This window comes from Psammomys obesus, unplaced genomic scaffold (genome assembly GCF_907164565.1).
Source record: "Psammomys obesus unplaced genomic scaffold, mPsaObe1.curated_primary_1811, whole genome shotgun sequence".
Lineage (NCBI taxonomy): Eukaryota > Metazoa > Chordata > Mammalia > Rodentia > Muridae > Psammomys > Psammomys obesus.
In genome coordinates, this window is record NW_026591598.1 from 15,282,079 (window position 1) to 15,296,521 (window position 14,443).

At 50.0% G+C, this 14,443-nt stretch overlaps 1 protein-coding gene across 1 annotated transcript; it reads left to right on the top strand.

Annotated features, from left to right (window-relative positions):
- Positions 1–12,885: 12,885 nt before the first annotated feature.
- Positions 12,886–13,743, top strand: LOC129679581 (uncharacterized). Its single transcript, XM_055610829.1, has one exon. It carries the CDS (start codon positions 12,886–12,888, stop codon positions 13,741–13,743), a length of 858 nt encoding a protein of 285 aa, XP_055466804.1.
- Positions 13,744–14,443: the final 700 nt, after the last annotated feature.

Here is a 14,443-nt window from a genome sequence, read left to right on the forward strand (position 1 = left end):
GCCAGCTCTACTGTGGCTGCCCAGGCAAGGTGCAGGGCCTGCTCTCCCCAGTGCTGTAGCTGGTGAGGGACAGGGCCAGCTCACTCACTCTCACGACCCCAGGGTCACAGGTGAGGGGTGCGAGGGAGGGCAGGACATCACCCGCACACCCATCTCACAGCAGACAAGTGTGGGAGGGGTCAGCTCTCCCACACTCATGCTCTTGGGCCTGACTCACCCACACCCCAGGACACCAGGGCCCTCTCTCCCTAGTGCTGACTCTGGTGAGAGATGGGGCCAGCTCTCCAGAGCACTGCAGCCGGTGAGGGGTGGAGCCAGTCCTACCCAGCCCCTGAACACCCATGTGGTACCCAGCTGCCCCAACCAGGGAAGTCCTCACATTTTCTAGTGATTAATATGAGCCATGGACATTGACACCAACCCCTGCCACTCTGTAGGCACAGGCCCAGACCTAGCCATCCACAGCAGCTTAAGTTGGGACCTCACAATAACCCCAGGCGGCGGGGCTGGCCACTCATAACAGGCTGCTCCTCCCCACCCTGATTCTTCCATTCCATTTCTCGTCACAACGCTCAAGCTGCTCCACTTTCTCTCCTGTCTGACTGCTACATACTTGCCCGTTGTGGTGGCTTCCACTACAAGCTGGCTACATGGCTAGAAATCTCTGGAGGACCCCATTATGACCTCCTCCACCCATGTTTCACGGCACAGTGAAAAATGGGTGTCTACAACCTGCCTGTGCCGTGTGTGGGAGGACAGGTCTGTGGTTGGCAGGGCAGTTTCAGGTCTCTGTCTGTTTTCCTCCTGCTGCCCTGCTCAGATTTGATTTGATTTGATTTTTATGAGCAAAAAACTGCTTTGGCCACCAAGCCAGGCACCAGCTAGGATGAGCAAAGGACCGCCATCTGCTCTGCCCTCACTGATGTCAGATCACCAACACTGCCAGGTGCCTCTCGGTGGGGAGGTGGGGAGGCAGAGGCAGGCAGATCTTTGTGAGTTTGAGGCCAGCCTGGTCTACAGAGCCAGTCCAGGATAGCCAAGGTTACACAGAGAAACCCTGTCTCAAAAATCTGAAATCCACCCCCCCCCCTCAAATGAACAACAGCACTAACAAGGTATCTCTTTGACCACTGCCAGGGAGGTGATTTTTGTATTTTTATTTCGTGTGCATTAGAGTTTTTACCTGCATGTATGCCTGTGTGAGGGTGTCAGGTTCTCTGGAGCTACAGACAGTTGGGAGCTCCCATGTGGGTGCTGGGAATTGAACCTGGATCCTCTGGAAGAGCAGCCAGTGTTCTTTACTGCTGAGCCATCCCTCCAGGCTGAGGATGTACTCTTATTTGGAAATTGGACTGGGATGAGTGCCTCAGGCTGGAGGCCCATCCAATATACTGGGACACAGAGACACACATGATAAGAAGATAGATGTCTGTGAGCCAAGGAGACTGACCAGAAACAGCTTCTTCCCTTAGAATTCCCAGAAAGGACCAAGCTTATGGACTGCCCTAGTTGGCTTTGACTGCCCAGTGTCTTTGGAGATACAGTTTCCTAAATGAGACTGGCCTGTGGACATCTCTGGGGTAGGGAGACTAGAAATTAGTTGGGAAGATGGCTCAGCTGTTAAAACTTCTTGCTGCTCTTGGGGAGGATCCAGGTTTTGTCCCCAGCACCTGTGCGGCAGCTCAGTCACCGGCCACTCCAGTTTCAGGGTGTCTGACACCCTCTTCTGGCCTCTGCAGGTACTGCACACACGTGGTCCATTTACACACATTCAGGCAAAAAGCTCACCACATAACAAAAATAAAATACTTTAACATAGAAAGCTAGACAAACACAAATGAGCAAGCAGCGTCCCTTCGTGGTTTCTGCTTCAGTCTCCCGCCTTAGCGTCAGTGATGGACTGTAACCTGTGAGCTGAAATAAACTCTTTTATTTTTTCCCCCAAAGTTGCTTTTGGTCAGAGAGGTTTTGTTTATTTGTTTGTTGTTGGTGGTGGTTTTTGTTTTGTTTTGAGACAGATCTCACTATGTAGCCCTGGCTGGGCTGGAACTCATAGCCCAGGCTGACCCAAAATTCAAAACTCACAGAGATCATCCATCTGTGTGGTTCTCCCGGCTGAGCGTGGGGGTTGAAGGTGTGCCAAGCCCAGCTTGGTCAAAGTGTCTGTTACAGCAATGGACGGAAACTAGGTCAGGGACAACGTGATGCCACTTTGCTTTTATATTTCTGGCCTCTGGGCCAGCAAGGGAAACAATCTCTATCCTCGTAGCAACACCATTGCCCCGTGCTTTGGAAGATGGAGGCAAGAAATTAGGAAATAATTTTTATTCTAAAAGATTGTTTTGATGTTTGCGTATTTTTCTGTGTTGAGTGTGTTCCATGTATGTATGGGTGCCTGTGGGGGCCAGAAGAGGGCTAGAGTTACAGGCCATCGTGTGCCGCCTCACACAGGCGCTGGGAGCCAAACGTCAGTGAGATTAACAGGCGCCCTAACTGCTGAGACGCCTCCCACTCCCAGAAATTCAGTCAGTATCGTTTCTTTTCTTGCACTTGTGGATGTTCTGCCTGCACGCGTCTGTGTGACCGTATGCATGGCTGCTGCCCATGCAGCCCAAGAGAGACCACCGTTTCCCCGGAAGCTGGAGTTACAGACTATTGTGAGCTACTACGTGAGTGCCGAGACACAAACTTGGGTCTTCTAGAAGAGCAGCCAGTGCTCATAACCCCTGAGCCATTCTCCAGCCCTGGGATCAGGAATCAATAATTATCCTTGGCTATAGTTTGAGGCCCGCTTGCCCTACATGAGACCCATTTCCAAACAAAAAATGAAACCCACAAAACCCACGACTGCTGTTTGGAAAACAGCTGTAGGAATAAATAGGTCATCCTGGCGGAAACTAGATCCAACAGGTTGGCCAAGAGTCCAGGGTCAAAGCAGTTAAGGGTAGATGGGCCGGGATGAGAGCAATGGCTTACTGGTTAAGAGTACCACCCACAAGGCAGCTCATGGGCTGTAACTCCAGGTCCAGGGGCTCCCATGCCCTCTCCTGGCTTCACTACATCTAAGTGGTGCACAGACATATATGCAGGCAAAACACCCATATGCATACAAAAAAATTTAAATTAAAAAAATTTTAAAGGGCAGATGGATTGAGTATGAGGAAGCGTTCCAGAAAGATAGATGCTGGGATTAAGCAAGGAACCAGACCTAACTGTGTCCCAGGTCATAGAATTGCATGAAGCTTTGCATACGATTGGTGCTGTGTGCATTCAGCAAGCAGCCACAGAGCGCACATGCGCACACACACACTCAACACACACACAAACACAAAGGTATGGCACCCCCTAGAGTGAGGCTATATATTGATGCCCTCCTGCCCTTCACATGGCTACATCCCCGTAGAGTGTTGTAACATTTTTTTCCTTGTTTGTTTGATTTTTTTTGGTTTTTGAGTCTCAGTTCTTATTAATTATATAGCCCCAGCTGGTCTTGAACTCATAGTCCTCTTTTCTGCTGGATTATAGTCATGGGCCACTTTGACCATCAGCAAGTGTATTTATCATTGCTTTTTACTCTGCCCTTTGGCTTAGATGATAAGCATTTTTCACAAGAGCCCCCATCTTAGATGTCCTAAGATGGACTTGTGGGTAGCCATTGCTGCCAGAGTGGAGCCTCTCCTTTGGGACAGGCACCTGACATTATCCAGCTCTGATGTAAAATCCAGGTGACCAGCAGGGGCCGCCCAACAACCACCGTCATTTCCGAGAATCTTTAACTGGGTTTCTGTCAGGTGTTTGTTTCTCTCTGGGTGTATTTGAGGGAGAGAAAAGGTCTCCCGGTTTTCTCATAGAGGTTAAATTGAGTTAAGTATGGTTGTGTACACCCGTGATGTCAGTACTTTCGGAGTGGAGGCAGAAAGATAAGAGAAGTTAAAGGTCATCTTTGGCTACATAGGGAATTGGCACACAGAGCTAATTGGCACACAGCTTGAGACATGAGACAGGAGATCCTGTCTCAAAAAGCAAACAATGAGAAGAACAAAACATGGTTGGAAAAAGCAGCCTGAACGCATGTCGACAGAAGGCTGGAGAGGGCGGCACTGAACAGTTCAAATCACTCAGCTACAGGCACCTGTACGGTTTCAGCAACTCCACAGAAGCATTCCACGGAGTAGAAAAACAAATTACCGAATAACGAATTCAGTAAATGTCACAATACACAGAGAAAATTTGAATACATGCAAATCAGCGCTGTGCCGTGTATACCAAGGGTAGGAGTGGGATAAATATGCATAAGAAGATAATCGAGGACCAGATGATGCCTGCAAGGAAGGGAGGGAGGGGAGCTGCAGGGCTTCCCCGGGCTTCAGGGCTCCCCTGTATCTAGAAGCTGTATCTTTGAATATAGAACAGGAAGAGAATTAAAATAAGACATTTGCTGTTTGGAAACCCACATCTACCTGAGTATGGAACGGGATGAGGCTCAGGGAGGCAAGGAGATAAGGGGAAGCCCCTACCCACCTGGCATTTGACAAGCAAAGATGGTAACAAACCCGGGTACCCTGACCAGCAGCCTTCCATGACAAACAGGCTGATTCGGTGTTTGCTGAATGGCTGGTGGGACCTGCAGGGCTAAAGAGGGTACTGGGTTCTGTTGAACTGGGCCAGGGTAGAAGGCTTCGGAACTTAGGCCTAGCCTGATCCTGGGGTAGGTTTCCTATGTTTGGCTAGGTTCTCTGAACTCTCCCGGTGGGTGGAGTCAGGTGAGATACTAGAGCCAGGCTTCAACGAGGCCTCTTGTTTCCGGAAGTGGGACCTCAGAACCAGCAAGTTGAGATTTCAGACTCCCTAATGGGGAACGTCAACAAAGATGTCAATCCTGTCAGCAGCTGAGGTGTTCCAGGACTCAATTTCATAGAGATTGGCCTGCCTCTGCCTTCTGGAGTGCTGGGTTCATATGCATGCGCCCCCGTGGCCAGCCTCTGATCTTTCTTTAAATGAAGTTATGAGTGTTGGAGAGGCTGTTCAGTGGATGCTCAGATTTGATCCCCAGATTGTCATAAAACTGGGCATGGTGGTGCACACTTCTAATCCCAGTACTTTGAGGGTGGGGGAATCTTGAGTTCAAGGTCATCCCTGGTTGAACAGTGGCTTCAAGGCTAGCTTGGGATATATGAGACCTTGTCTCAAAATAAACAAGCAAATAAATAGAGCCAGAGAGATGGCTTAGAGAGTAAAGATACTTTCCTGGCAGGCCTGATGACCTGAGTTTAATCCCTGGAACCTACATGATAGAAAGAGAAACTGACTTAAATGATTCTCTGACCTCCACATTTATACTGTGGAATGCACGTGTCTACACACACACATATGCACACACACACACACACACACACACAAGCACACATGGAATAAATAAATAAGTGTAATTAAAAAATTTTAATCCTGTGATACCTTGTCTCAGAGAACCAAAATAAAGAATGTAAATCTTCATTGCCGGGCGGTGGTGGTTCACACCTTTAATCCCAGCACTCAGGAGGCAGAGGCAGGTGGATCTCTGAGTTAGAGGCCACAGTAAGTTCCAGGACATTCATAGCTACATAGAGAAAACCTGTCTTGGGGAAAAAAAAAGCATAAAAAATGTTAGTCATAGGGCTGGAGAGATGGCTCAGAGGTTAAGAGCACTGGCTGTTCTTCTGAAGGTCCTGAGTTCAATTCCCAGCAACCACATGGTGGCTCATACTATCTATAGTGAGAGCTGGTGCCCTCTTCTGGCATGTGGCAGAATACCATATAAATAATAAATAAATCTTTAAAAAAAGATGTCAGTCTTCTTTTGAGTGTTCATTTCATGTGTGTGGGTTTTTTTGCATGCTTGTATGCCATATGCATGCAGTGACCACAGAGGCCAGAAGAGGGCATCAGATCTGCTGGAATTGGAGTTACTGATGGTTACCACCAATGGCTACTAGGATTCCGCTGTCATAGAGAGCAGAAGTCAGGGGCCGAGCTGAGCCAGGTTCCTATAGACCAGTCACTGTACACCAGCCCTTCCAGCAAATCCTCGCTGTTAGCATTCGAGCGTGTCCAGCCTGTGACACTGCCCGGCTATCTACAAAGTTGGAGAGCTGTATAATCAAGGTTAAGGCTTCAGACAGACAGAGACAGAGAGAAGAAAAATCAAATCTTGTTATGTTTTAAGTAAGTTTTTGCATGTTGTGTAACAGTCACAGCCATCCTGGGATTCACAAAGCCCATCAGCTGCAGATTGGACGAACTCCATTCTCAGCTATAAGGTTGAAATGAGAAAGAAATGAGCTGATGCAAGAGACTTTAGCATAGGACCCAGGATATGATAGCATCGTGTGTGTGTGTGTGTGTGTGTGTGTGTGTGTGTGTGTGTGTATGTACATGCATGTATCTCTTATAACATTATTATTGTGGTTTTCCTAGATGAGGAAACACACGTTCAAAAGAGCTATCATTTGGCCAGGGTCCCCTGCTCCAGCGCTGTGCTGGCAACAAAATCTCAAAGGAAAGTCTTAATTTGTCACACATGCTACTTCCTGGGGTGAAGGTTCCCATTGTGCTTGGCTTTACACTACCCTTGCTTAACAACAGCCTGCCACGTCCCGCCTGTGATACGCGTCTGTTATTCTAGTTAGTCAGCAGGCCGAGACTATATTTTGAGACCTTATTTAAAAAAAAAAAAAAAAAAAAAGCAAGCAAACAAGCAAAAGAAAGCAGCCCATCGAATTCCAGAATTCGGAACAACTGGCTCCAGCCAGCTCCAGGCCACCGCTGTAGCAGCTGCTGCGCCGTGGAGGCTTAGGGTCTGAGCCTGGAGGTCTTGCAAACATCCGTTAGGACAGCAATTTGTACCCGTGTTCACTAGCCACCCTCCTGCCCATTTTACAGAACAGGAGACTGAGAGCTGTAGCCACTCGTCTAACCCACCTCAGAGCTCAGTGCTAGCCAGCTCTGCCTCCACCGGCACCAGCCTCTCTCAGCAACAGGCACACAAACCTATTTGTGACCATCTTCCCCTGGAGGGAACTTCCCAGACACCTCCCCGATGGGTGGCTCTGCCTCCGAAGCCCTGCAGCAGCTTGGCAGGAGGGAGCTGCTGTTGGCTAGGGTCCTTGCCAGGCCCCACCCGACCTAGACCTCCTGAGTTGGAACCTGTCCTGGCCTGTACCTGCCATACATGGGCTCGGGGAAGCTCAGTTATTGGCAGTAGGTACAAACGGGGGGCCTTTTCCTGAGGGTACTGGGGGATGTAGGGGTGTTACTCATGCACCCTGGTGGGTAGAAGGCTGAAGGCAGTGTGTGGGGAGGAGGGAGAGCAGAATTCCTAGCCCAGGAGAGATTTATAGCGCTGCAGGCAGGCTGGCTTCATGCCAGGTAGGGGTTCAGGGGTGGCACACTGCCAGTAGTCATTGGAGGCTGGGCACAGATGCCCTTCAGGCGTGATGGAATCACTGAAGGGTTCATTCCTCTAGCTGCCCGTCCGCTGCCGCACACCTGTGGCTGCTGAGCTGAACTTGTTCGCACATGTTTCCACGAACGAGTCACAAAGTGAAGGAACACAGGGGACACGCCACCCCTCATCGCAGACCTCCAGGGGAGCAGGAGAAACTACCTGGCTGGTGAGGGGCTAAGGTGGGGACTATATGCTGATGGAGCAGGGTCCCTGGTCTCAGGAGAAGGGCTTGCTCCCCAGATCCTGAGGGAGCCCAGAGCGTGAGATACCCCGGAATGTTTGTGCCTAGGGGCAGAGTGTGGAGAAGCGGAACCTCTTGGTTTCAGAAGGAGACAGGAAAGGCGAGAATATCATTAGGACAGGGGAGGGGAGATCAGTGAGAGGTAGAGAGGGGGAGGGGCAAGAGTGATTGAAAGCCCACGTTTGTCTGGTTTGGCCGAGGAGCTACGAAGCCGACGCTGGAGGTGGTCCAGGTGAGACAAAGGGTGGAAACTGTAGATATAGTCCAACCAGGGCAGGATGTCCCACCCTCCTAGACATTTCTGAGTCCCGGGAGTGCTAAGTACTTAATCTTGAAGTACTGAGCTGGGAGAGGCCTTAGGGTAGGGCTGATGGCAAAGGATAGGGCTCCATGTGGAAAACAGTTACAGTTTCCTGCCACTTTGTCTCTGTTCCCAGAGCTGATTCATTCACAGGGTCACTTTTCCTGAGCCTGTGTCCCCCTTCCCGACTGAAAGAGTGACCCACTCGTCTTCCTTCTTCACACTCAAGCCTCTAATCTCTTCTCTGAATACAGAAGGTAAGGTCCTAATTCTGTCCTGCTGGGCATGCGTTGGCAAGTCTCCCGCCCTCTCTGCCCTGCCTATGACCTCACAGAGAAAACACCTACCTCAGAGGGGTACTGTGAAGATTAAATGAGAGGGTGGATATGCAGAGCCTGGCAAAAATGATGTCCAGTTCTGTTGCATACAGTAAGGTTTCCATAAGTGGGAATGGGCTGGGAAGAGAGACAGATGTCCTTATATGCTGCCCATCCTGTGTTCTCAGGCAGAGAGTCAGCTGAACCCTAATGGGTCCAACCTGGGCTAGCAGCTCAAAGGACTACTCTTCCATCTGCAAAGCAGGTTTTTAGTTCATCAGCTGGCCTCTGACTGAAGGTCTCTGTGGGTCACCAGCTGGCCTGAAGGTCTTAGAGAGTTGGGGCATCATAGAGGGATTTTGCTGATCATCCTGGGACATGGCCTGGCTTTCTGGGGAGATGGAGAAACAGCACATTCCTCCCGAAATAATCCTACTGCTATTTCCAGCGCTCCTGTGCTCAGGCCAGAAACGGCCAGTGATCTCCATGCTTGGATACCATCCGGACAAACAGCCCAGAGGCCCAGCCCTGAGCTGGCTGCCCGCCTGCTTGCCCCTCCCGGCCCCCAGCCCAGTGCTGCACCCAACTCTGGCTCAGGCCTCAAAAGAGATTGATAGACACCACTTCCCTTCCACCGAGTTCCCCACACTGTTCTTCACCTCTGTGTCCCTCATCTCTGTGCCTTGCTTAGCTGACTCCCACCCAGAGGAAGAAGGTGCTTCATTCTCAACAACTGCACACTGAGGAGGAACCAGGACACTGGGCTACAGTGATTTGCAATACACAAATCATTGTCATTAGGAAACACAGGCTAAACCAAAGTGGAGGACATCCTGCCAATAACTATTCTGCTCTATTTGAAACCCTCAGTCCCATCAATGATGCCCCTGTCAGGGAAGAGCTTGCAAGAACAAGGACCTGAGGTCTGGATCCCAGCATGCATCACTGGAGGGGATCCTCGGGGTTTGCTGGCCGTCTAGCCTTACCAAATGGATACGCTTTAGGTTCAGTGGGATGCCCTGCCTTCAGAAATGTGAAGGAGGAAGTGATAGAGGACGACGCCACACATGTACCCGTTAGTCTCTGGCCTCCACAGATGCACACTTAGACACAGACATGCACACACATGAACATGCACACACACGAACATGCACACACACACAAACATGTACAAACACATAACAGGAAGAGAGGAAGAGAGAGGTTTTCAGACTGAAGGAGACTAAAGAGACATGAGAACCGAATGCATTCTGATCAGGATGAACATCCGAGGGGCAAATGGTGAAATCGGGTTAATGAATGGGTTAACTTCCCCCGGGGAGACTTAAATGTCACCCACCCTAGATAGGGCACCAACGACAAACTGAAAGCAACAACTCCAGCTGAGGTTGGACTGGTGAACCAGTGAGTTTATTGGCTTTTACAGAAGCATGGGAGAGGGGTGACCGATAGGGGCGTGGGTGACCCCCTACAAGCCAGGCCACTAAAAAATCTCACCCCAGCATTGGCAGTGACCCCCCACAGCTATCTGTAAGGTGCCCTTCGGTTAGCTTTTAGCTCACCTTCTGCTTTCTGTGTGCTCTGGCCCCTCCCACATCCGCGTATCCCTGGGACAGACAGGCAGCTGGGAGGAGGGCAGGAGCAGGTGACTGAAATCTTGGGGGAGCGTCCAATGACTCTCCCTAGCCCCTTCCTTCTCTGAGGAAACATCAGCAGGAATGATCTTGGGGTCTCTTGGATTAAGGTAATGGCTGCTCTGCTCTAAGGATGGTGGTCCACAATAGAGTGTCTATTGGATAAAGGTTCAGGGTCGATGTTAAATAACCTGGATCAGAGCCTGGGAGGGGTTAGGGAGTGTCCTGTGTAGAGATGCTGCACACTGAGGCCATCAAGGATAAAAGCTGCTGTCGTCTGCAACTTGCTCAGCATAGTGATGTATAGTGCATGACTTAAGCGCTAAGTATGGAGTAATGTTTAATTAGAGGATTTGAATGGAGCACATATGGGAGCCAGAAGGAAAGTTCATGAATAACGGTGCTTGCTTTCCAAGCCAGAGGACCCAAGATTAATCCCTGGAGCTCCCATGGGAAAGGGAGAGAAGTGACTTCAGGGAGCTGCCTCTGACCTTCACCAAGGCAGGTGCACACTCACATGAAAGCACACATAGAAAAGAAAACAAAGGAGGCATGCGGCAGCTCCTTATCTTCATGATTTGATATAGAGTACATATTACATAAACACTATATACACATAACATATAATATACACATTATATATACATATAGAGTATATATTATATATACATACTCAGAGTATATATATTATTCATACTACACACACACACGTATATACTGTATGTGCCAGAGATTGATTTTCTAATACTGGCAGTTGAACACAAGTCTTGTATGTATGTGATTTGCAAGCCCTCTATCACTGATCTGGGCCTCAGTCCCACCCCCACCCCCCTTTGTTTTCTGTGGCACCAGGGCTGAAATCACAAGTTTTAACAGGAAAAGAACATGTTTAATCAGGCCTTGGACACTCTGATAGTCGTGTCTTCCTCCTCATCTGTACTTTCTGAGCTTGGAAGGAGAGTGGAGATGGAAGCAGGGGAAACCCATGAAGAGAAAGATGAAAGGGAGGGGGCAGGGAGCCGGAGCTGACCTGATTCTGTCAGGCTCACGTAATGCACAAACACTGCCACACCTCAGTCAGAAACTTAACTGACCCATTCAGAACCAAACTGTATTTTCAACATGAGGTGAAAATGGGATGGAAAGAAGCTCTTTCTGGGAAATGCCATGAAGTCTCAAGGGAGGACATGGGCCATTCACTCAAAACCCACTTTCTGGAGTAATGGGGACCCAGACAGAGTCAGGGACACGGGGCTTAGAAAGGAGCACTGAGACTTGTCCTTGACGTCTTTACACTCTATCCCAGGCCTGACACACAGCAGGTACTCTACGGAGAACTGCTGACTGCTCTCAGTCTCCTAGAATGAGTCCCCAAAGGGACAGCCATTGGAGGAGGCTAGACCAGCATGTGTCTGCCCAACAAGAAAAGAAACTGATGCTGAATACAGCCAGCCAGAGTTGTGTCAGAGCTAGCAATTCAATACAAGAAAAACACTGGAAAATAGCCACCTTAGTCTGGGTTCAAAAATAGGGCCCATCTGTCCTGGCAGGTTCATAATAGTTCCTGCCTGAGGCCGGGACCTGGCCGGAATGACTCCCGGAGGCCATCCCTGCCTCAGAATTCTATGATTCTATGACATGCCCAGCAGTCTGGAGTGGCAGATTGAGGGTATCCCCAGTGGAGAGTCAGAGAGGTCTATGTCATCTACCTCCTAAAAGACAGGGTAAGAGAGGAGCTGGCCCTATGGCTGGCAAAAGGGGGTCCCACAGACCAGGAAGGGAAGGAGGCCTGAGTTTAAGCAGTCCTCAGTTGTCTCTTGTTTCTCTACAGGAGTGGATGAGGTAGGGTTGGGCCAGGCAGGGAAGAGGCCAGGACATTCCACCCATTTTAGACCGAAAAGACAAGGGCAGCTGAGGGGCCAGGGTGGGGAGAGGGGTTTGCAGCTGTTTTCTGGCTGGTGCGGACTTACATACTGCTCTGTTGGCACTGGACAAGTATCAGAAGTCAGGCGGGCTGGCAGTAGTGGGGGAGACTCCTGGTAGAGCTGAAGGGGCTGGTCAGGATTAGAGACCCAAAGGACAGGGTAAAAGGAAACTACAGGGACTTCATTACCCAGGAATAGGTCAGGACAAGCCAGGTTTTAACCTCCATAGTATGCCTACCTTAGGACCAGAAAGAGTGGGAACTCCAAGTGGGGCAAACGAAGAAATCTCACTCTGTCAAAGAATATGAGAACCAAACAATTTGGCAGGAATTTTTTGAGACTCACATAGTGCAGGATGGCTTTGAACTCGCTACATGGCCAAGGCTGCCCTTAAACTCTGTCTCTTTTGTGCTGGGAGGTAGGGGCATCAGTCGACTGGGAGTAGAGTGCTACTTTCCTCCTTATGGTGCAGCATAAATGAGTCATGTAAGACACTGGGAGGCAAAGAACAGAGTGCAGAGAGTGAATCTCCGCCCTGGGGTCTGGTGAGGGGTCTTGGTTAGCACGGTGGGCTAGCTTATTCGGTGTCTTCTAGGGTCTCTCGTTCATTCAACATCAGGGGAATCTGCCATTTGGCCTCTGTGATATCCTGGGGTCCCTGCTTCTGAGTTTGCGAATTGTGGGTTCAAAAGAAGTTGCTGCTCCTTATGTTTTCTTGGGGAGCAGCCCCTCTCTACACCTTCTGTTGGCTTATCAGATCATCATCATTTTGATGGCCCTGCTTTTTTCCCTCATCCCTTTCCTCCTTCTCTTGTACTTTCTGGAGAAGTCCTGAGCCTGGAAGTAAAGGGGCGGGGTAAGCCGAGGACGCCATGAAGAGAAAGATCAGAGGGAGGTGATCGGGAGCCCAAGCTGACCGGACTTCTCTCTTTGGCAGGTAACCAACCAAACAGTCACACTCAGAAACCTGACCCAGCTAGAAAGATGTCTGGACGCCAGGTGAGTCGATCCAACACTTACAACCGCTCGAGCCAACCCAGCAATTCTTCCTTTCCTCCTCGAACTCCAGGCTGGACCCAGCAGTCCAGTGCGAACAAGGGCCTGCTTACCAGTATCCCAAGCAGCTCCGAGCTCAGCACCTCCAGCGATCAAACCGGTCAATCCGAGCAGTCCTTGAACCCTGACTCCCCAAGACTTCCGGTAGGGAGAATCTGCATGGGCCGGCCCTACAACTCCAGGTGTGTAGAGACCAGCCATCTGGTGAGAGGCCCTAAGGTGGTCAAAAAGCCCACTTACCGCAGCAGCAGCCCCCACTGCCTGCTCTGCATGGACCGTCCATCATGCCCCTCCAGCCCTACCTTCCTGGACCAGCTCATCAGAGGCATCAGCTACCTGGACAGATCCACCAACGTTTTCGGCAACAGCAGCTACCCCAAATCGCTGAGCTTGCCTCAGCTGGCCGCCACCTACCTGGAACGAGCTGCCAACTCACTCTACCTAGAACCAGAACCCGCCCCACCCCGCAGCTACTCTACGCCGAACACTAACACCACCACCGCTACTTCCTACCCAACCAACAGCAGCTTGGTCCCTTCTTCTGCCCCAGCAGCCGCCGATAGCCTGCAGTGCCTGTATGGCTGCGCTGGCTTGAGCTCCCCACAAAGGCCTCACAACCAGAGCTTCTCCGCTGAGATGCCTCAGAGGTCAGGGGTAAAGCTGCCAGAGATCTCGCTGTTTGGCAATGGGTTCCTTTCCTTAGGTCGTCTGCCCAAGTTCTGGGAAGCAATCCGCACTGAATGGAATACTCCTGAGCCCACCTCTAAGCCCTCGGGCTGGTGGTAACATGGAAGCCAGTTTTGTCCAGTGGGGACATGGCCACATTGTGGAAAAAGAAATAAATTATAAAAAGGAAACACACGTGAGGTCTTCCCCCCCCCAAAAAAAATGGAGTCTCAACTCTGTTGCCCAGACTAGAATGCCTGACACAAGCAATTTTTTTTTTTTTTTGAGATAAAGACTTTTTTGTTCAAATCAGGGTTATTATTGCTTGGATGAGACTCCATGACCAAAAGCAAGTTAAGGAGGAAAGGGTTTATTTGACTCACACTTCCACAGCACTGCTCACCATTAAAGGAACTGAAGAAAGGCAGGACTGGAACTCAGGGTTAACCTGGAGCCAGGAGCTGATAGAGAGGCCATGGCAGGAGGGTGGGGGGGGGGTGCTGCTTACTGGTTTGCTCCCAATGGCTTGCTCAGCCTGCTTTCTTACAGAATCCAGGGCCAGCCAGCCTGAAATGTTCTTACCCACAATGGGCTGGACTCTCCCCATCAATCTCTAAGGAATGGCCTACAGGCTTGCCTCTAGCCCGATTCTATGGAGGCAGTTTTCTCAATTGACTAGAAAGAAAGAAAGAAAGAAAGAAAGAAAGAAAGAAAGAAAGAAAGAAAGAAAGAAAGAAAGAGAGAAAGAGAGAAAGAGAGAAAGAGAGAAAGAGAGAAAGAAAGAAAGAAAGAAAGAAAGAAAGAAAGAAAGAAAGAAAGA